At 39.0% G+C, this 23,880-nt stretch overlaps 1 protein-coding gene across 5 annotated transcripts in view; it reads left to right on the top strand.

Annotated features, from left to right (window-relative positions):
• The window catches only part of DNAH8 (dynein axonemal heavy chain 8), a 331,845-nt gene that overhangs the window by 197,494 nt on the left and 110,471 nt on the right, over positions 1 to 23,880 (top strand). For all 5 annotated transcript variants that reach the window (XM_053905062.1, XM_053905060.1, XM_053905063.1 and 2 more), the window contains 8 exons: positions 1,550 to 1,703; positions 11,088 to 11,252; positions 12,571 to 12,797; positions 15,262 to 15,380; positions 17,187 to 17,290; positions 18,812 to 18,988; positions 20,944 to 21,111; positions 21,631 to 21,846. In XM_053905062.1, the coding sequence (XP_053761037.1) occupies positions 1,550 to 1,703; positions 11,088 to 11,252; positions 12,571 to 12,797; positions 15,262 to 15,380; positions 17,187 to 17,290; positions 18,812 to 18,988; positions 20,944 to 21,111; positions 21,631 to 21,846 (1,330 nt within the window). The remainder of the gene's footprint in view (positions 1 to 1,549; positions 1,704 to 11,087; positions 11,253 to 12,570; positions 12,798 to 15,261; positions 15,381 to 17,186; positions 17,291 to 18,811; positions 18,989 to 20,943; positions 21,112 to 21,630; positions 21,847 to 23,880) is intronic.

The following is a 23,880-nucleotide window of genomic DNA, read 5'->3' as shown; positions in this document are numbered from 1 at the left end:
CAGTTTCCCAGAGCGCTAACTGCAGTTTGCCTGTTTTCTGTCTTCTTGACGTTCTGGCACTGGAGTCTTGCTGACTGCCCCTCCCAGGGCGAGCCGGTTCTCAGAGACAGCAAATGGCTGGCCCAGTAATGTGTGCCTTTCATAGGTCAATCAACCAATCCAGGGCTCGTGCTCTGGACCACCACCTCCGTCTGGCAACACCAGGAAGCAATATTGCTCTGCCCTAATGACTCCTTTTAATGAATGTCCCCCCTGGGAATTATTTTGTTTTTTTTTTTAAATTTTTTTTTTTTTAACCTTTATTCATTTTTGAGACAGAGAGAGACAGAGCATGAACAGGGGAGGAGCAGAGAGAGAGGGAGACACAGAATCTGAAACAGGCTCCAGGCTCTGAGCTGTCAGCACAGAGCCCGATGCGGGGCTCGAACTCACGGACCATGAGATCATGACCTGAGCCGAAGTCGGACGCTTAACCGACCAAGCCACCCAGGCGCCCCCCCCTGGGAATTATTTTGAAAGGGATGTACGTTCTCTTTTCGATGGGGTTCCTTTTGTCAAAGTCTACAAGACATTTTCCTGTAGTGCCACCCAGAACAGGGGGTAGCTGGTTCTGCTGGTTATTTTTTCACTCAAGTGCACTTAGCTGAATCATCTCTAATGCTCACAGCAGCCTTTGCAAACAGGTATCATCTTCATTTTGCAGAGGAGGAAACAGAAGCTGAAAAATGTGAAGGAACATTTCTAAAGATGCAGAATGGGGATTTGAACCCTGGTCCTTCTGATTCCACTGCCCGTGGTCTTTCTGGCTTACTTGAACTCCCTATTACTTGCACTGTATACTTCCTTTGAGTGAAAATGTCTGTGTCATCAATTTACTCATGAGGATTTATACACAACACTTCAGAAAATGTCTGCTTTATTTCTGCACATCATGTCACCTCCAGTAGCATATACATGTCATAGGAAACAGAGTAAACAGAAAAGCAAAGACCAGGCTCTCCTTGTCATAATCTGTAACTACATAATTATACCATTTCTATTATTTATACTGCATCGCATAAGGCATCTTCTTCTAAAGGCTGTCTGTGCCTCTAGCCTCTTAATGTGATGTGCAAATTATCACTATATATAATTTATCACTAATTTTATTTATAATTTATCTTGACTTTCTTCCCAATCCAACTCATCCAAGTTTCAGCTTAGTTTCAGATATTATACGTATATTCACTTGGCCAAAATCTGATGTGGAAGACCGTCACCTTGCAGAGAATAAAAATCCATTTCTGAATTTCCAGTTGCTCTTCATGAGTCACTTCTGGTGAATTCCCATTTCTCACTTCTCAAGTTAAATAAGACATATTTGTTTTGAATGGTAACATATAGCCATTTCACTCTAATCTCTGTGGGTTTTTTTAGCAGACATTATTACTTAATATCTCTTGGAACAGGTACAGATTATGCTCTAATTACCATGGGTTATACTGTGTTTTGAAATAAATTATGACTGTACCTATATTTTTTATTTTAATTATTCTACCGCCCTTTTTAGGTCTTATAATGTGAATAATCTGACAGAGGACTTAAAAGGTCTGTACAAAGTTGCTGGTGCTGAAGGAAAAGGTATCACCTTCATCTTTACTGACAATGAAATAAAAGATGAGGCATTTCTAGAATATCTTAACAACCTGCTATCTTCAGGGGAGGTAGGTCTCAAAAGTAGAAAGGAAAGCTCTTATTTAAAAGATGTAAATTATATTTGAATAGAAAAAGTAGCAACCCTTCAGAGGTGAGGCCATTTAACATACATTTTTCATTTTAGAAATGATTAATGTACAAGATTTGGTAGATTTTTTAAAAACTTCCTTTGGAATTAATGCTGCCCACGTCCAGATTTTGTGTGTGTGTGTGCTTTGTTCCATTTTAAATATGATTGTGTATCTATTTCATCAGTCTTCAGTTTGGTCCTGTAATTTATTTTAGAAGGACCGAAGTATCTAATAGTCAGGAGTATAAAAGAGATGAAAATATTCTGCCAGCTCTCAGTAGATGTTTGTGTCACCTTTTCTGACACCACCTTTATCAGCACTTCCATGATCACTCACATGGTTGGTGCTTCCTTAGAAGGGCTCATGGGACTCAGCATATAGTTGTACTCTTGTCTAAGATTTATTACAGCAACACAGCAAGGATTCGTGGCCAGATCAATAAAGAAAAAGACACATCATGCGGAGTCTGGAGAAATCCATGTGCAGCTTTCCTAATTTCTCACCAAACGGGCCCTACAGAGTGTGCTTCACCTCCAGCAGTGAGATGGGTAACACATGCACTGTGTTTCTGTTCTGGGAAGCCTGTTTGAGATTCAGAGTTCAGCAGTTTTTTTGGGGGCTGGTCTGGCCATCACTCCCTGCCTAGACACAACTGCCAGAATTGCAGACTCCCAGAAGGAGAGCACATATTCACCATCTATCACAACGTTTGTATAAATAGTCCAGGCACAGAACAACCTTATCAATTAGTAATGGAGGAGACGTTCTAAACCCAAGGTCCCAGATGCTGACCAAGTGCTAGCCCTACAAGCACACTCTTCTCAAAATCAGGCCCATGGTGTCAACTCTTCCCCGCGCCATGGTGTCCATCGATGCTTGCTGCTGCATAAGCTACTTAAGTACCTTGGAGAGAGGACTTCTGCAAGATGGTGGCATAAGAAGATCCTGAGTTCACTTCCTCCCATGGGGGCACCAAATCTACAGCTACATATGGGTTATTTCCCTCTGAAAAAGATCTGAAAACCAGACAAGCACAACAAAGGATAAAAAGACCACATCAAGACAGGTAGGAGGGGCAGAGACATAGTCTTGCCAAAAATATCACCCTCAGCGTGGCAACATGCAATAGGGAGGGATCTCACAAATATGGAGCTTCTTCTGGACCAGTGAAGGGCTGGTGCCTCACATCAGGCACCCCAACCCCTGGGCTATACACCAGAGAGACAAGCCCCCAAAACCTATGGCTTAGAAAACCAATGGGGTTAGAAGAAGAAGAAGAGGAAGAAGAAGAAGGAGGAGGAGGAGGAGGAGGAGGAGGCAAGAAAACCAAGAGGGCTGACATCCAAGGGACTCAAAGTGCTATAGGAAACTGAGGTTCTCCTTTTAAGGGGCTCCCAGATAGTCTCATCCTGAGACCCAGCAAACAAACAAACAAACAAAAAACACCAGCAGTTTAAACAATGCCTGGATTATATGTGAAGGAGGTTCATTTGCTAACCTTAAAGTATCCACTGGACAGTGTCCAGGGGACAGTTGAAAAGTCTCCCAAGCGATGAAGTTGCTGGCAGATGCCAGTTTTGCACTTTCTACCTACCCTGCTTGCACAGGTGGGCAGGCTTGGACAAGGCACCCTCCTGCCACCTTGTTAAGACAGGTAGGGGTGAGTGGGTGGTCACGATACTATCCTGCTGCCTTTTTGAAGTTGGAGAGCATGGGTGGTTGTGCCACTCCTCTGCTCTCTGGCTGGAGTAGATGAGCAATGAATGCAGCATTCACCTGTTCCCTAGGTAAGGTCCACAAGCATGGGCAGTAGTGGTCACTCCATCACTCCCTGGATGGGGCTGGCAAGTGCAAATGGTTGAAATATTCTCCCACCCAGTCTAAAGCTGGTGCACACACTCAGACAAGGCACTCACTAACTGCAGTCCTGAAGCCCATGGGAGCATGTAGTCAAAACATTTTCCTACTGTCTTTCTGAAGCCAGCAAGTGTGCGCCTCTTCTACACTCTCCAGCTGCCTAGTTAAAGCCAACAAGCACAGGCGATCCACGTGGGGATGCCCCTTGATTTCCTGATGCCCGTGGCCAAGGGGACTCGCTTTTCTGAGCTCTCCAGGAACGTAACATTGGAAAGACAGTTCCTGGCAGGCCGCCACAACCAGGACACTGCACAGACAGCAGACTGAAACACCACCCCGGTCTTCCTGTGAAAAAGGCCTATTAGCCTGGAGCTTCCATCAGCTGGACAGGCTTTAGCTTTCCCACACAGCTAGAGGCTGAGGAGACACTGGCAGGGAATGTAAGCAAAAGACACCGTCCTTGCACAACCCCTTGGCCTTGCTAGAGCTCAATGAGACCTCCCAGAAAGGAGCTTATATGTTTGTCTGGAGCCCCAATTTTTTCAATCTAGAGAGACCTCCTGGTCTGGAGGCCAGCAGGGATTATGATTGTGGCCCTACAGGACTGCCTGTATTTGCATCCTTTATTTTTTTTTTTTAATTTTTTTAAATGTTTATTTATTTTTGAGAGCCAGAGAGACAGAGCATGAGCGGGGGAGGGGCAGAGAGAGAGGGAGACACAGAATCCCAAGCAGGCTCCAGGCTCTGAACTGTCAGCACAGAGCCCGACTCGGGGCTCGAACTCACAAACCGCGAGATCACGACCTGAGCCGAAGCCGGACGCTTAACTGACTGAGGCACCCAGGCACCCCTGTATTTGCATCCTTTAAAAGCTGCTGCCTGAGGGCCTAGCTTCTAATCAGCCTGAAACCAGGTGCTAAATGAGATTCCTCCCCCTTGGAACACTGACTGGTCTTGGTATACCCTCAAGAAGGACATATCAACAATAAATCAGTGGTTTAGATAATAAGAAACTTTTGTGAGACAACCAAGAGCTAGGGCAAAGTTGAATGAGAAGGTCCACACCTACATAAGGCCACTGCTTCAAGACTGGGAGGAATATCTCTTTTGCCTCATAGAAACAAACACAGAGAGCCAAGCAAAATGAAGAAGCAGAGAAGTATGTTATAAATGAAAGTATCTCAGAAAAATACCTTAAATGATATGAGGATGAGTAACCTACCTGGTAAAGTGTTCAAAGTAATGGTCGTAAAGATGTTCACTGACCTCATGAGAAGAATGGATGAACACAGTGAGAACTTTAAGATATAGACGACATAAGAAAGTACCAAACAGAAGTCACCACCCATGCTCTCCAACTTCAACAAGGTGGCAGGATAGTACCGTGATCACTCACTCACCCCTACCTGTCTTAGCAAGGTGGAAGGAGGGTACCTTGTTCAAGCCTGCTCACTTGTGCAAGCAGGGTAGGTATAAAGCGCAAAACTGGCACAAAACAATAACTGAACTGAAAAAATACACTAAAGGGGTTCAACAGCAAACTGGAAGAAGCAGAAGAACAGATCAGTGAGCTGGAAGACAAAGCAATGCAAATCACCCAGACAGAGCATCAAAAAGAAAAAATAATAATGAAGATAACTTAAGGGACATATGGGGCATCACATGGAATAATATGTGAATTATAGGGGGCCCAATGGAGAAGAGAAAGAAAAAGGGGGAAAAATTTATTTGAAGAAATAATGGCTGAAAACTTCCCTAACCTGGAGAAGGAAACAGACATCCAGGGCCAGGAAGCCAAGAGTTCCAAATAAGATGAACCCAAAGATATTCACATCAGGACATAACATAAAAGGTTAAAGATATAGAGAATCTTAAAAGTAACAAGAGAAAAAACAAATTGTTACATACATACATACATAAAGTTACCAGCTGAGTTCCCAGCAGAAACGTTATAGGCCAGAACTGAGTGGCACAGTGTATTTAAGGTGCTTAAAGGAAAGAAAAAAATTTCCCACCATGAATACTCTGTTCAGCAAGGTTACTATTCAGAATTGAAAAAGAGATAAACAGATTTTCAGGTTAGTGAAAGCTAAACAAACTCATCTCTACTAAACAAGCTTCATAAGAAATGTGAGAGGGACTTCTTTAAGATGAAAAGAAATGGCACTAATGAATAGCCAGGAAGCATACAAAAATAAAAATCTTACTGGAAAAGGTAAATACATAGTAGAGGGGTTGGGTTAGTCACTTACGAAACTACTATGAAGGTAGTAAAGGTAAAGGTAATAAAATTAGCTAAAACTATAATAATCAGTTAAGGGATATAAAAAGACACAAAAGGTGACATCAAAAACATTAAATATGGGGGGAGGTAGTAAAACTAGAATTTTGGAATGTGTTCAAGTTTAAGTTTCTATCAAGTTAACATAGACTATTATATAATGAAATGATACAATGAACCTCACAGTAACAACAAAGTAAAAACTTACAGTAAACATTCAAAAGAAACTGAGCAAGGAATCTGAACCTAACACTGAAGAAAGTAATCAAACCACAAGGGATGAGAGAAAGAGAAGAAGAAAGGAACAGAAGGGAACCACAAAAGCAGCCAGAAAACAATTAACACAATGTCAATAAGTACATATCTATCAAAAACGACTTTAAATGTAAGTGGACTAAATTATCTAACTAAAGACATGGAGTGGCTGAATGGGTTTTTTTTTTTTTTTTTTTAAAGACCCATTTATATGCTACTTACAAGAAACCCAATTCAGAAGTTAAGGACACAGACTGACAGTGAAGGGATGGAAAAAGATATTCTATTCAAATGGAAGTGAAAAGAAAGTCGGTATAGTTCAGGTCAGACAGAATAGACTTTAAACCCTTCTTTAAAAAAAAAAATTTTTTTTAACGTTTATTTATTTTGGGGACAGAGAGAGACAGAGCATGAACGGGGGAGGGGCAGAGAGAGAGAGGGAGACACAGAATCGGAAACAGGCTCCAGGCTCTGAGCCATCAGCCCAGAGCTCAACGCGGGGCTAGAACTCACGGACCGTGAGATCGTGACCTGAGCTGAAGTCGGATGCCCAACCGACTGAGCCACCCAGGCGCTCCTAAAAAAAATTTTTTTAATGTTTATTTTTGAGAGAGAGAGAGGGAGAATGTGAGTGGGGGAGGGGCAGAGGGAGAGGGAGACACAGAATCCGAAGCTGGCTCACTCTGAGTGGTCATCACAGAGCCTGATGTGGGGCTCGAACTCATGAACTGTGAGATCATGACCTGAGCTGAAGTCAAATGCTTAACCGACTGAGCCACCCAGGCGCCCCAGGACAGAATAGACTTTAAAACAGATCGTAACAAAAGACAAAGAAGGCACTACATAATGATAAGAGTCAACCCAGTAAGAGGATATGACATCTATGTATGTGTCATATGTATGTGAACAACATAGGAGCACCAAAATATATTAAACAAATATTAACATGCCTAAAAGGAGAAATTGACAGCAATACAATAAAAATAGGGGACTTTAACACCCCACTTAACATCAGTGGATAGATCATTCAGATTGAACATCAGTAAGGAAACATCAGCCTAAACAATACACTAGACCATGTGGATTTAATAGATATAGAACATTCCATCCCAAAACAGCAGAAAACACTCTTAAGTGCACATGGAACATTCTCCAGGATAGATAATAGGTTAGGTCACAAAACAAGTCTTAATAAATTCTAGAAGACTGAAATCATATGAAGTATGTTTTCAGACCATAATTGTATGATAGTAGAAATCAGTTATAAGAAGAAAACTGGAAAGACAGTAAATAGAGATTAAACAACATGTTACTGAATAATTACTGGATCGTAGAAGAAATCAAAGGAGAAATTAAAAAAAAGACTAGAGACAAAGGAAAACAGATATACAACACACCAAAATTTATGCACTGCAGTAAAAATGTTTTTTAAAGGGAAGTTCATAATAATACAAACCTACCTCAAGAAATAAGAGAAATCTTAAATAGACAATTTAACTTTACACCTAAAGGAACTAGAAATGGTGGAGGGGGAGCTCAAAGTTAGTAGAAGTAAGGAGATAATAAAGTCGGAGTAGAAATAAATAGAAACTAAAAAGAAAATAGAAAAGATCAATGAAGCTAAGAGCTGGTTCTTCGAAAAGATAAGCAAAATGGACAAGCCTTTCGCTAGACTAAACAAGGAAAAAAAAAGAGAGAGAACTCTAATAAATAAAATCAGGAATAAAAGAGGTAGTTACAATTGATACCAAACAAATTGGACAACCTAGAAGAAATAGGTACATTTCTAGAAACTTACAAGACAAAATCATGAAGAAATAGGAAATCCAAATAGACTGATTACTAGTAAGGATGTTAAATCAGTAATCAAAAACCTCCTAACAAAAGTCTAGGACCAGAGGCTTCATTGGTGAATTCTACCAAACATTGAAAGAACATTTAATAGCTATTCTCCAACCCTTCTAAAAAATTGAAGAGGCGGGAACACTTCCAAACTCCTCTGAGGACAGACTTACCCTGATACCATAGCCAAAGACACCACAAGAAAAGAAAATTACAGACCAATATCCATGATGAGCATGGATGCAAAAATCCTCAGTAAAATGTTTGCAGACTGAATTCAACAATATGGTAAAATGATCACATACCATAATAAAGTGGGATTTACTCAAGAGATGCAAGAATGGTTCAAAATCCACATCAATCAACATAATACATCACATTGACAAAATGAAACACAAAAATTGTATGATCATCACAATAGATGCTTAAAAAAGCATTTGACAAAATTCAACATCCATTTATGATTAAAACCTCAAGAAGGTGGCTACAGCGAGAATGTACCTCAAAATAATAAAGACCAGGGGTGCCTGGGTGGCTCAGTCGGTTAAGTGTCCAACTTCGGCTCAGGTTACATATCCATAGCTAATATCATACTTAACAGGAAGTTTTTTGTCAGGCAAGAAAAAGAAATAAAAGTCATCCAAATTGGAAAGGAAAAAGTAAAACTGTCAGTATTTGCACATGATATTATATCATATATAGAAAATCCTAAAGACTCCACCAAAAAACTGTAGAACTAATACACAGATTCAGTAAAGTTTCAGGATACAAGAATAATATACAAACATTGGTTGCATTTCTACATACTAATAAAGAGCTAGCAGAAAGAAAAATTAAGAAAACATGCCATTTACAACTACATCAAAAAGAATAAAATACCTAGGAGTAAATTTGATCAAAGAGGTGAAAGACCTATACACTGAAAACTGTAAGACATTGATAAAAGAAATGAAGAAGATACAAATATATAGAAAGACATTTTCTTCTCATGGAATGGAAGAATTAATATTGTTAAAATGTCCATACTATCCAAAGCCATCTACAAATTCAGTATAATAGCTATCAAAACTCCAATGTAATTTTTCACAGATCTAGAACAAAGAATTCTAAAATTTATATGGAACCACAAAAGATCCTGAATAGCCAAACAATCTTGAAAAAAAAAAAAGAACAAAGGTGAATAAATCATGATCTCTGATTTTAAACTATACTACAAAGCCATAGTAATCAAAACAGTGTAGTATTAGCATAAAAATAGATCAGCAGAACAGAATAGAGAGCCTCAGAAATAAAGCCATGCATGTATGGTCAATTTATGACAAAGGAGCCATGAATATATGATGCAGAAAGGACAGTCTCTTTAATCAATGGTGTTGGGAAAACTGGTTGAAGGAAACTGTAGCACTACTTTACATCATGCACAAAAGTTTAACTCAAAATGGATTAAAGACTTGAATTGTTAAGACCTAAAACCATAAAACTCCTAAAAGAAAATATAGGTGGTAAGCTCCCTGAAGTTGGTCTTAGCAATGATTTTATGGATTTGACTCCAAAAGCAAGGGAAACTAATGGAAAAATAAACAAGCGGGACTTCTTCAAACCAAAATGCTCTGCACAGTGAATAAAACAATCAACACAATTAAAAGGCAACTTACTGACTGAGAGAAAATATTTGCAAGTTGTATGACTGATAATGGGTTAATATTCAAAATACATAAAGAACGCATACAACTCAACAACAACAACAACAACAACAACAACAACAACAAAACCCAAACAATCCTCCAGCCAGAGGATCTGAATATAGATTTTTCCAAAGAGGATGTACAGATGGCTAATAAGCACATGAAAAAAATGCTCAACATCATTGTTGGAGAAATGCAAATAAAAACCACTGCAAGATAGCACCTCATACCTGTCAGAATGGCTATTATCCAAAAGATGAGAAATAACAAGTTTGGGTAAGGATGTGAAGAAAAGGGAACCCTCATACACTGTTGGTGGGAATGTAAACTGGTGCAGCCACTTGGAAAACAGTAGGGAGGATCCCAAAAAATTAAAAATAGAACTACTTTGTGACCCAGCAATTCCACTATCTATCTGAAGAAAATGAAAACACTAATTCAAATAGATATATGCACCCTTATGCTCATTGCAGCATTATTTACAATAGCCAAAATATGGAAACAACCCAAGTATCCATTAATGGATGAATGCATAAAGAAGATGTGGTATGTATGTATACACACACGTGCATGCACACACACACAGATACACACAAAGGGATACTACTCAGACACAACAAAAAATGCAATCTTGCCATTTGTGAACACATGGGCGGATCTTGAGAGTAGTATGCTAGGTGAAATAAGTCAGACAGAGAAAGAAAATGCTGCATGAGTTTACTTATATGTGATATATAAAAAACAAAACAAAACCCAGACTCATAGATAACAGAGAACAGATTGGTGGTTGACAGAGGGAGGGGGACTTGCTGGGGTGAGGGTGGGGAAGACAGGTAAAGGGGATCAAGAAGTACAAACTTCCAGTTATAAAATAAAGAAGTCATGGGGATGTAATATATAGTGTCAGGAATATAGTCAATAACACTGTGTAACTTGTATGGTGACAGATGGTAACCAGATTTATTGTAGTGATTATTACCCAAAGTATATAAATGTTGAATAACCTGAAACTAATATAATATTGTGTATCAATTATACCTTGATAAAAAAGTACACAAACAGTAAAATGAAAAAAAATTACTTCAGACCCAGAATTGTGTCAGAGAATCAGAGAGTACAGAGTGTCACTGGACATTTTAAAGAGACGATTGGAATGGTAGATACATTTTTGGTGGAAGCTATTTGAGCCAAGGGAAACAACATTTTCTCCTGATTGAACTGCTCAATAAAAAGTAGTATTCTTGGTCATCTCTGGCAAATGGAGGATTTTGACTGTGGAGATGCAGAAAGAAAATATGAAAAAAGATGACACATTGGGGGGGGAAAGGGACCAGATTCTGGCAGTGAATTGGTGTGGGGAACCTGTAAAAAACAGAACACTTTCTTGTCTGTTTCTCAAAGATCTCCAATCTGTTTGCGCGAGACGAGATGGATGAAATCACCCAAGGTCTGATATCGGTAATGAAAAAGGAGCTGCCTCGCCACCCTCCTACCTTTGATAATCTGTATGAATACTTCATTTCAAGATCAAGGAAGAACTTGCATGTTGTTCTCTGCTTTTCTCCAGTGAGTTGTTACTTAATTTGTATTTATGTGGGAGGAGTTACTTACTGAAATGTACTTAATATTCACCTTCGGTGATGAAATGATTCGCCTGGAAACTAACATGTGTTACATTGAATTGAAATTAACACTTCATTACCACCAATCTCCACCAGAGGCAATCTCCTACCAAAGTGTAATAATTTAAAATAATTCATTTTTATAAGAAATTATTTCATAGCCTACAGCTTTCATTAATTGCCTAGAGATATAGATTATTCAAATTATTAAGGGATTTGGTAATGTAATCTTGTCCAGTTCTTCCTCCAATACAGACATACCATCTAGAATGTCCCTGATGTAGGTTTGACTGTCTCTAGCTCTCTGTACTGTCCAGTATAGTAGCCATTAGACATGTATGGCCATTTACATTTTGATTAGTTAAAATGAAGTAAAATAAAAATTCAGTTCCTCAGTCCCACTAGCTCCATTTCAAATGCTCAGTAGCTACATGTGGCATGTGGCCACCATACTGGAAAGCGCATATGTAGAACATCTCCAGAGTCACAGAAAGTCCTGTTGGGCAGCTCTGCTCTATGGGTCTCACTAACTCACAAGCCAATCTACTTAATTTTAGATAGTCTAATTGCCAGAGAGGTCTTCTTTAGAATGAATTGGATTTTGTCTTTCTGTTTTTTTCCCCTGTGATTCTGTTTCTGGCCTGTAAAATGAACCTCATCCCCCGCTTCAGCTCCTCGGATATTTAGAGAAAGTCTTTGCAGACTCGCTAAGTTGTTTCTTTTGTAGACCAAACACCTCCCACCCCTTCCACTATTTTCACTTGTCCTAGTGTCCAGGACTTTCATTGTCCTGGTCATCTCTCTCTGCAAGAGTTCCAGTTTGTCACTTTCCTCTTAAAGGTAGCTCTTAGGATCAAAACCAATAATGCAGATGTAGTCTTAGGACAGGGAAGAGTGTAGAAATATTAGCTCCCTTCATCTGGACACTTAATTTATTAATGCAGCCCAAGATTTTTAAAAAAAATGTTTATTTTTGAGAGAGAGAGAAAGAGAGTGTAAGTGAGGGAGTCCAAGCAGAATCCAAGCAGGTTCCAGGCTCTGAGCTGTCAGCACAGAGCCTGATACGGGGCTCGAACCCACAAACTGTGAGATCATGACCTGAGCTGAATTCGAACACTTAACCAACTGAGCCACCAAGGCACCCTGCCCCCAGGATTTTTTTTAAATATCACACTGTTGACCCAGAATGCCTAAGCCTCTCTCTAGACAATTTATTATAATTCCTTTGTGTGTCTAATGCTTTCCGTCTTTGCTGCCAATAGGTTGGTGAGAAGTTCCGTGCCCGTTCTTTGAAATTTCCTGGCTTGATATCAGGTTGCACCATGGACTGGTTTAGTCGCTGGCCAAAGGAGGCTTTGATTGCTGTGGCCTCCTATTTCCTTTCAGGCTACGGTATTGTCTGCTCCAGTGACACTAAAAGACAAGTTGTAGAAACAATGGGCCTCTTCCATGACATGGTTTCCGAGAGCTGTGAAAGTTATTTCCAAAGGTGAGTGACTTTTCCTGAGCGTGTTAGCTGCAAAACCAGAGTTCACTCCAAAGAGAAATTCAGTGCAGCAGCCACTAAAAGGCTCTTTATATTGATTGAGTGCAGAGTCTCAGATGCAGTTAGATTTTGTTCTTGCTTTGATTTTCTAGTGATTATGCATTGAAATAATGATAAATAAATGAGACTTAAAAATTAACTAGTGTTCGGGGCGCCTGGGTGGCTCAGTCGGTTAAGCGTCCGACTTCAGCTCAGGTCACGATCTTGCGGTCCGTGAGTTCGAGCCCCGCCTCGGGCTCTGGGCTGATGGCTCAGAGCCTGGAGCCTGCTTCCGATTCTGTGTCTCCCTCTCTCTCTGCCCCTGCCCCGTTCATGCTCTCTCTGTCTCAAAAATAAAATTAAAAAAAAGTTAAAAAAAAAAAATTAACTAGTGTCCGTACTTAAGTATCACTTTCTCTCCAGGCCTCAAAGTAACAGATGCTTAATGAATCACTCTATTTCATTTGCTTAATTTTTTTTTGAAAATGACTTAACCGATTCATTATAAACTATTTAAAATTAGTTTATTATTTACATGCATTATTTATTCTGATTAAAGAAGTACACTGTTTTAAAGTTTCACTATTGCCTTATGTTAGGGGATATTTAGGTTTTGTGTTTGCATCTCTTAGCCTTTTTTCTTAAGTTTATTTATTTATTTTGAGAGCGAGAGAGCAAGAGTGAGAGCTGGGGGGGGGGGGGGGGGGGAGGGGCAGAGAGAAAGGGAGAGAGAGAATCCCGAGCAGGCTCTATAGCCTGCAGAACCCAACACGGGGCTCGGTCCCACAAACCATGAGATCATGACCTGAGCCAAAATCAAGAGTCAGAGGTTCAACCATCTGAGCCACCCAGGCACCCTTGCATCTCTTAATCTTATCAATGTGTTCACACCAAATAATTTTAATTGACTGTTCGCTAAAAATAGCAATGGTGTTCACATGTGAAAGCTGTCATCAACAGTTCAAAAATACAACTTTTTCGCCCTCCCAAAGCATGATAGTCACTGTGTACATTTGACAGATGTGAGTAAAGGTGGGCCAACGTGATCTTCAGGCTTCTGGGGGTGTTAAACCTGCCAGAAGAATTTTCCTACATAGAGAGTCTAGCTAACAGTTTCATGGATTTTCCAGGGGGTCCCTATCTCACAAAAGTATGTTTATCTTGGACCCTTTTCTTTACTTAAAACTAGACCCAGGATCCCCACCCCCTTAACAAGTTCTATATAATCTCCCAGATCCTCTTGGTGAATCCATGGGTATTAATTCATACAGTTAGGAAGATTTTCCTTCCATTTAACTTGAACTCTGTCGGTTACTGTCATCTGTGGAGAGAAAGTTTACCTTTGTACAGCTCCAAAAAAAGACTGTGTCTTTATTTTCGCAAAATTTGATGTATTGTCCAAAATTTTCATATCCTCGCTGACTGTAGAAGTTTTTTCTGAATGTGATATTTATAAAATGCTTAAATGCTAGTCACATATATGTCCAGTCCTTAAAATTTTTTTTAGTGTTAAAAATCTTTGGAACTCCAAAAATGAAAAAATTAATATAAAAGGTAAAATGATTTTATAGTATGTGAGGAGCTCTTCTTTGACTCAAGCTTCTCCTCTATAAAATTATTCCTTTTATTTATGTCTACTGTTAAATAGAATTACTATAGTAAAGCCATAGTGAGTTGAATATTTGAGTTAAGTAGAATTACTATAGTAAAGCCATAGTGAGTTGAATATTTGAGTCAAGTGTGGCTGCCTTGATTTCAAGGATGATCTGGTCAATCTGGGGAGACACTGGTTTTCACATTTGTAGGCCCACCCAGCTAGTTTTTAACAGTGAAGAAGTGTTTAGCAAATATCAGTTGAATGAAAACAGATCATAGCACAAATTCCTTTCAACCATTTACCCCTAATATTTGTATAGAATCTTAAAGCTTACAAGGTGTATTTACAGATGCCATATATATATATATAATTAATATTATATATAATATATAATAATTAATATTATATATAATATATAATAATATTATATATATAATATATAAAATTAATATTATATATAATGTATAATGATTAATATTATATATATAATATATATAATAATTAATATTATATATATAATATATATAAAATTTGCAAAATGCTGGTAGGTGTGGGGCAGTGATTCTTTTCTCAGTTTTCCAGATGAAGAAACAGAAGCCCAGAGTGGGGTAAGGGTCAAGTCAAAGACCCCCCTAAAGGGTCAAAACATCAGATATTTAGTGTCCTTTCCACCTCACCTCTAGGGAAGCCATTCACAATTCCTCCCCTCCTACTAGTGAATCACCCTTCAGAATTACGCTGATTCCACAGTGGGAAGCGCATCTGTAGGATGCTTTATAGGAATACATCAGAATGACAGAGACGAAGATCATCGTCATGTTCTACTTTCAGATACCGCCGAAGAGCTCACGTGACTCCCAAGTCTTATCTCTCCTTTATAAATGGTTATAAAAACATTTATGCTGAAAAGGTGAAATTTATCAATGAACAAGCTGAACGTATGAATATTGGTAAGCAGAATGGAATCTTTTAAGGACTTTTTCATAGGAATCTATATATATAGATGCCTGTTAGGGTCATTTACCTTTAAGAAGCTCCAGGCAGAAGAAAACCCAAACAGACGGGGCCAATTTTTTCTCTCAAACCATTTTCTCCTGGCCCTTTCAACTGGATCCACACTGTCGGGCTGGGCGTCCTCATAGTCACTGAGCCCCTGCCTGCAGGTAGAGAAACTACCAGTTCTTGGAAAGCCAGTTCTTGGAAACTGACCACAACTTCAGTTTTTGGTTTCGTTACACTTTGCCTTGACTTGCCTAAACTTTGCCATGTCAATGCTTCTCAGATTTCTAACAAAGGAAAAGGAAAAACAAATCAAAACAAAAAGAGAGAGTTTCCCTGAACAATGGATGTCTGTGTCCAGGACATGTAATATAAGCAGGAAAATTATAAATTGGAGCAAGTTATATGTCCAGAAAACATTTGGTCCAAACAGGCCAAAAAGAAGTGGTTTTTTTCCCCCCGCTTCTCCTGCAAAAAATGTGGTGCCCTAGCATAACTAAACTCCAAGGTCTATGCAGTTATAGTGATGGAAAGAAACACTGTGCAAGAAACTGTCCTCTGTTTTTCTCATGGTTCATCTTCTTGTGGCTCTCCATAGGATGCTCTACAATCAGCGGTCAGCTGGAGCTACCTGGACTGGCTCTGGAGAGATAGTTAAATTCTTAGGAACTTTATGATCTAGTCATTAAACACAGCCTTTATTCAAAACATGTAAACTCACAATTAAATAAGTTGTATTTTAAGAAGGCAAGTGTGCTCAAAATTTATCACATCTTAATTATTTTCACTCTGTTTTACTGCTATTCATGTTCTTGAGGTTAATTATTTTTATTCTATCAGTATGGTAGACATAAAATGAAGTGCTACTAACAGTCTCTTGGTGGCTTAAAATCAGCCATGGTGGGAATATTTACACTATGGGAATTGGAAAACATGCAAATGAGTGTTCCCCCCTCTCCCCAAGAGACCCAGATACTAAACACTTACCAACACACCACCGTCTAGAACTCAGTTGCAATGTGAGAAATCCACTTAACCAGCTCTTTTGCTCTGTGGTACTGAGAGCCTTGGAGCCAGCTGCACAAGGTTTAGCCGCTTGTTTCATTTTCATAGCAAAGAAAACCACAAAATGATGACTATATTAGCTGTCTCATTTGCCATTCTAGCTGCAATGTGCTTCAAAGGCAAAAAAAAAAAAAGATATTTACATCATTAAAAATGATGTTTGCAAAGCCAAGGACAGCACTAAATTGTCAAATAAGTTAGTTACCTGACTAAAGTAATCTTAGTATGGCATTGTGACTTTCCCTTCAGTTTAGCTGGGTGGTGTTCTTCACCCCCTGCTGAAAGTCTCAGAGATTTGGTCAGTATTGTTGCTCCTAATATATGAATATTAAAAAAATTTTTTTTTAATGTTTATTCATTTTTGAAAGACAGAGACAGAGCACAAGCAGGGGTGGGACGGAGAGAGAGGGGGACACAGAATCCGAAGTAGGCTCCAGGCTCTGAGCTGTCAGCACAGAGCCTGACGTGGGGCTTGAACTCACGAACCGTGAGATCATGACCTGAGCTGAAGTCAGATGCTTAACCAACTGAGCCACCAGGCACCCCTATATGAGTATTTTTTAAAGCATTTGTCCATAAATAATTATCTTGTGTTATAATCCTGGTACAGTGCCTTGTAAATAGTAAATATTGAACAAATATTTGGGATGTCCATATTCTAAGGAAAAGTGTATGTGTGTGTATTTGCAAAGGTCTTGATAAGCTTATGGAGGCAAGTGAATCTGTTGCTAAGCTCTCTCAGGATCTTGCGGTAAAGGAGAAGGAGCTGGCAGTGGCTTCCGTAAAAGCAGATGAAGTGAGTGGCATTTACTTTATAACTAGTGATGAAGAATATTATTCCATATTTTAAAAAGCATCATTTAAAAATGTTGTTAAAAATGGTTAATATATAAACCCATAGACCGTTTCTTTTCTTTAAAAAAATTTTTTTTTAATGTTTATGTATTTTTGAGAGACAGCCCACAAGTAGGGGAGGGGCAGAGAGAGACGGAGACACAGAATCCGAAGCAGGCTCCAGGCTCCGAGCTGTCAGCCCAGAGCCTGATGCTGGGGCTTGAACCCATGAACCGTAAGATCAAGGCCTGAGCCGAAGTTGGATGCTTAACCAACTGAGCCACCCAGGTGCCCCAACCTGTAGGCTATTTCTCATGATATAATGTTCACAAAGACCATTACATATTTTTGTTTAACTTCCACCAAGGCACACCTAAATTATTATATCCTCCACCTGACTATTCTTTCTTCTCTGGCTCTGTCTCTCTTTATATAATTTTTATAAAAATTTTTATAAATTTTTTATAAATGCATAGAAATTTGTTTATATAATTTTTATATAAAATTTTTGCTTGACTATAACTTATATTTAAGTTAAGTCTTCTCTTTAAGGTCCTCTCATGCTCTAAGTTTCTAGGATGACCCAGGTCTCATCTAAAGTTTGTGTCAAGGAGGGAAAAACTAATAGGAAATGTTGGTGGAGTTAAAAAAAAAAAAAAGATACTCCTCTCAAGTTGATGGTTGCTGCTCCTTCATCTGTGACCCTACCAGCCTGTGACTGCTTTCAGCTTCCACTCACTGAGTTGGTTAAGAGTGGATACTTAAATCTTAACCCTTAGCCAGTTACTGAAGTAAGAGAGATAGCATAGGACAGGGTTTTAGCATAGTCCTGTCATATTGTAGGTGCTCAACAAACATGAGCTATTTTATGTTTTTTCATGGGCATTAATATGGTTTCTGACCTTATTCCATTATCTATATTTGAATTGTGTTAATTTTCTAGAAATTACATACAGTGGAAATACCATTTTCCTGAAAGCTTAAAATGTTTATGTATACAGTCTATAGATATAAAAATATACATATATAAAAATATACATTGAGAGAGAGAAGGAGAGAGAGAGAGCGAGCAGGGGAGAGGGGCAGAGGGAGAGAGAGAATCTTAAGCAGACTCCATACCCAGTGCAGAGCTGACACAGGGTATGGACCTGTGTCCATGAAGTAACTGTGTGTCCCACGACCCTGAGATCATGACCTAAGCCAAAATCAAGAGTCACGCGCTCAACCAACTGAGCCACCCCAGCACCCCTTATTTATATATTTGTAAGCCTTAGGAGAAGACTGCAAGGAACCATTTAAAGGAGTTACTGTAATACACTTTAAAGCATAAATTAAAGAATATATATAAAATATACGTAGGGAATCAATTTGCTTTTATTTGTGTTGTATATTGTATCAAATAAATGTTCTTCCACTACTCGAATCTGTAAATTTTGCTCAGGAGATAACCTATTTGCCCTCATGTGTTCCCTCGATTTAACAGGTGTTAGCAGAAGTCACAGTAAGTGCTCAGGCTTCAGCCAAAGTCAAAAATGAAGTGCAGGAGGTGAAAGACAAAGCCCAAAAAATTGTGGATGAAATTGATAGTGAAAAAGTAAAAGCTGAGACCAAGCTGGAGGCAGCTAGACCGGCCCTGGAAGAAGCAGAGGCGGCCTTGAACGTGAGTGTGTGCTGTGACCTGCTCTCAGCACAAGTCCCAGCCAGAACCAGGTTTAATTCTGTGAAATTCACTGCAGGACTTCTAGAATCTGAAAACTGAATTGAATTCTAATGTGCTTTATAATCTCTGAGTCTGAAGACAAATGTTTCTACTGGTTCAATTTTCTAAGTTCTAATTTTTTTAAGTCTTCAGCCCCTATAACTTACTATTTTCGTTCCATAAATCAGCCTTCCATGAGATTTGAGAAATAATGGTGATTAATGGCCTAAGCAATAGCATAAGGGATTCAGATTATATAGAGAGCCTTCTCAGTTCCTCCAAAGCATCCCCTCCAGATTATATTACTTGCCCTTTAAAAATCTTCTTGTGGGAGCACCTGGGTGGCTCAGTCGGTTAAGCATCTGACTTCAGCTAGGTCATGATCTCGCAGTTCATGAGTGCAAGCCCCATGTCAGGCTCTGTGCTGACAGCTCAGAGTCTGGAGCCTGCTTTGGATTCTGTGTCTCCCTCTCTGACCCCCGAACCTGCTCCCCTCTGCTCGTGCTCTCTCTCTTTCTCAAAAATAAATAAACATTAAAAAAATTAAAAAAAATCTTCTTGTGGGTTCCAGTGGCTGTTGGGATAAGGTTCCCAGCTAGCCATCCATATCTGTGAGGCAACATGCAGTTGTCTTTTGCGACCACCACTTCTTAATACATGATCTGGCGTAAATTTATTTTACTTTTTTGTGTCTCCATGGCGATTATAATTCCTCAGTGATCCTTGAAGGGTAAATTTAAACATTAAAGGTAATGAATACAGTTTGCTGGGCACATAGAAAGTACTGAGTAAATATCAGTGCTGCTGTTAGTTCTGATAATCTGGCTCCTGTCTATCCCTTGAACTCTTCTGTCATTCTTTCTCTATACACGGTATGGTCCAGCCATGCAGAAACATCCGTAGGCTTCTGGAAGAATCATGGTCTGTTTAAATGTCTCTCTCTCTGCCAGAAATGCTTTTCCTAACTTACATTGCCTAATAAGAGTCATTCTGCAGGACGAGGCTCATCCCTTCTAGAAAGTGTTCGACTCTTCTGGCTCTCCTTTGTTTTTCCTGTCACCTCTCTGCTTCTATCACGATGATAATCCTAGTTTAGGGTGATTATACTTTCTTTCTTTTCCTCCAAAGATTATGAGGACAAGGTTATTTTTCTTTCTTTCTTTCTTTTTAAATGGGAGAATGCCTGTATTTGTTGAATGAATAGATTTATTATAATCATTTAATAAAATTGTGGCATAGATCAGGACACATTCTCGACCCCCCACTCCCTTTAAGAATCCTACAGTAACCTGCAAGACAGAGAAATCACTGAACAAATGATTCTTAGGCGATTTTATTGGTCATGTTATGTTCCAATCCTTCTTGCCTTGAATATCAGGTAATATTTTAAATCCAGCTCACAGATAGAAACTTTGAAAAGTATTTTTATAAGCCATATGTTATAATAACTTCTCTTTTCTCCTTTGAATTTCTTCCCCTTGGATAGATAGGGCAGCCCTTAAGACAAAGACTGAAGGTTAGGTTTCTGATATTCAGAGCCTTCCTTCTCTTTTTTAATATCCACACATAGAGTATGTGCTTTGAAGATGCAAGTTATCTAAATGTTACCCATCAATGAGGCGTGTTGCTCACAGGTCTGGGGTGGTGGGTAATGAATGGTAGAGATATTCTACAGCAATTATTTGAGGGCAACAAGAGAAAAAAGAATAAAAACAAATGGAAATCCCAAGATAACAATGAAAGAGCCATTATGCAAAAATTTTGGGATATAAACCCTTAAAGGGATAAGGTCAGGGGATGGGGAGAACATACATTTTAAAGTTTTCTACTTTTGTTATTTAAAAGCATTAGATTCCTGTGTGATTATTAATACTGTTCAACAAAAAAATACGTTGATTTCCTAATCCCAAATACAGACTATCAAACCAAATGATATTGCCACAGTCAGGAAACTTGCAAAGCCCCCGCATCTTATTATGAGAATCATGGACTGTGTTCTGCTACTATTTCAAAAGAAAATTGACCCTGTCACTATGGATCCAGAAAAACCTTGCTGCAAACCATCCTGGGGAGAGTCATTAAAAGTAAGTAAAAATCTTTGCAAGACCAATGAGATTCATCAGGTGTCCCCAGTCCAGGACATTCAATATAGACCAGACAAGCTGGCAGGCAGTAATTGATAATTGTGTAATGAAGAGTTTATCTTAAACTGCACCCCCTAAAGTATAAGTGGGGAAAGATTTTAAAGCCAAATGCCTTCTTTTCGTAAAAAGTGTCCAGAACCCGAGGCTAGCACTGGCACGGTCTTGATGTCAACCCAACTGAGTCTCTGAAAGGGAGCTTCTGTGGTTGGTGACATTCAGATGCACCCACTGGACGGGAAGCTCACATATCTTTTCTTCCTTACTCTTTTACCGTGGTAATGGGAAGACAATTTGCAGTTTACAGATTTAGGTTGACTGCTGTCAATCTTGATTTGTATGTTTAAGAGGGTGTCGGTTGTTACTTCTTTGGAAGAAACTTCAGTTTCGGAATATATACTAACTCAGGAAGAAAGCATTGATTTTCTCCCAGAACGTACAGGTTGTGCTACTATTTTTCAGTTAATGAGTGCAACAGGGTTCCTGTGGAGCCTTCAGCAGTTTCCCAAGGATACTATAAATGAAGAGACTGTTGAGTTGCTGCAGCCGTATTTTAACATGGATGATTATTCTTTGGAAAATGCCAAAAAAGTCTGTGGGAATGTGGCTGGCCTGCTGTCCTGGACTCTTGCTATGGCCACATTTTATGGTGTCAACAGAGAGGTGTTGCCTCTGAAGGTAAGAGTTTCCCTCCGCCTCCTAGAAAATCAGTGTTCAGTAAAAATCAGTCATCAGTATTACTGCTATGAGAAGACAAAGCAAAGCAGCATTTTGACTAATAAAGATCTATGTTGCCATTTTGCTAAATGTTTCCTCTTTTCTTCATGTCTTCTTGTGGTTTCTCATTTTCTTTACATCTGTTATGTGTTTCTGGGCATCACAGACAAGAAATCAAAGCCAGCTTGTTAACTTAAAGCAGGAAATGAATTCAGTGCAAGTAATAATTAAGCTGTCATAAAAGAAAACTTGCCATTTCTTTAAAGTTTAAAGAGATTAGGTTTGGAGATAGAATTTGATTACTAGTTTCCAAACAAAGTTTATAGAAATTAAGGTCAACACCCAAAAATATTTGAAATTTAAAAAGAGGGGGAGGGTGGGGGAACCCTTGTTTCTAAGAAACAAATGAACAAAGTTTTGAAAGATCGCTCACAAAAGAAGTGAAATCAGGATGTTGCAGACTTGCCACAACCCTAAATATTAGAATGTAATGGGGAGATATATGCAGAGTATTGAGGAAATTGCTGTGGTCCAAGAATTCAATAACTGGTCAAACTGCCCTTCATGTATAAGGGAACAAGAAGACATTCTTAGGGATGCAGTTTAAGTACTGAGTGGTAAATACACACACACACACACACACACACGCACTCCATGTATACAAGGGCAACCTGTTCTTCAGGTCAGAGGGAACAGAATGACATTCTCAAGAGTGCGAAGGATTCATAAAATACACCACCCAGATACATATTAACCTCCCGCCCCACCCCCACCACAAAGCTAAAAGAGGTGAAAGTGGTTGCTCTGTGGAATGGAAAATGATGAGCAGGTGGGCAGGGTGTTGTAGGTTTTCATAGTAAGCCTTATAAAAATGGCTGCCTTTTTTTTTTTTAGTTTATTTATTTTGAGAGAGATGGAGACAGTGAGATCAGGGGAGGGGCAGATAGAGAAGGAGAGAGAGAGAGAGAGAGAGAGAGAGAGAGAGAGAATCCCAAGCAGGCTCTGCACTGCCAGCTCAGAGCCACATGCAGGGCTCGAACTCATGAAACTGTGAGATCATGACCTGAGCTGAAATCAAGAGTTGGACGCTTAACTGACTGAGCCACCCAGGTGGCCCTGAAGATGGCTGTCTTTTAAAACTGTGTGCATAGGTAACTTTGAGAAAAATAGAAAAGAAGTTGAAAATAACGAGGTGGCTCAGGTCATGATCTCATGGTTTGTGAGTTCAATCCCTGCATCGGGCTCACTGATGTCAGCTCGGAACCTACTTTGGATCCTCTATCCCCTTCTCTCTCTGCTCCTCCCCTGCTTGCACTTTCTCTTCCTCAAAAATAAATAAACATTTTTTTTAAAAAATAAAGTTTTAATAAAGGGAAATGATGAGAAAATGTAACAATCTACTCCAACAAAAAGATACCAAGGGATGTAGAATTTAACAAAAAAATGCACTTATAAGAACAGAGTTAATTTTTACTAAAAATTGTGATCTACAGTGAGACTTAATTATAATTATGCTTTTTGTAATAAATAAAATGTTATCAAATTACAAAAAGCAAAATGCATTCATATTTTAAGTGGATATTAACACAGGTAGTATTGCAATTTGAGATTGTGCAGAAAGCTGGTTTTATGAGTGTGTGATCTGTGCACACAGGACTCTGTGTTTAGAAGGGTCCGTGCTTGGCTTAATGGTCACTGTCACCCTCTTGAAGTTCTTAATAATTATTTAACAAGAGGCCCCACATTTTAATTTTGTACTGGGCCCTGCAAATTATGTAGCCAGTCTTTTGCAGCCATAAACTAGTAATTATATAGAGATTTTACACTTTATCATTTTTAAGGTTGAATAGCTACATTGAACTTTCTTGAATATGAACAAAGAATATGAAATTATTTCTAGTGACCAAGAAACATTTACAAAAATTGATCATACTCAATGCTAAAAGAAGACTTTGATTCAGTTCCCAAAAGCAGAAATTGTCAAGGCCTCATTCT

Source organism: Panthera pardus, unplaced genomic scaffold, assembly GCF_024362965.1.
Source record: "Panthera pardus isolate Hobbes unplaced genomic scaffold, ASM2436296v1 HiC_scaffold_17, whole genome shotgun sequence".
Taxonomy (NCBI): domain Eukaryota; kingdom Metazoa; phylum Chordata; class Mammalia; order Carnivora; family Felidae; genus Panthera; species Panthera pardus.
This window is presented reverse-complemented; position numbering and strand designations above follow the sequence as displayed.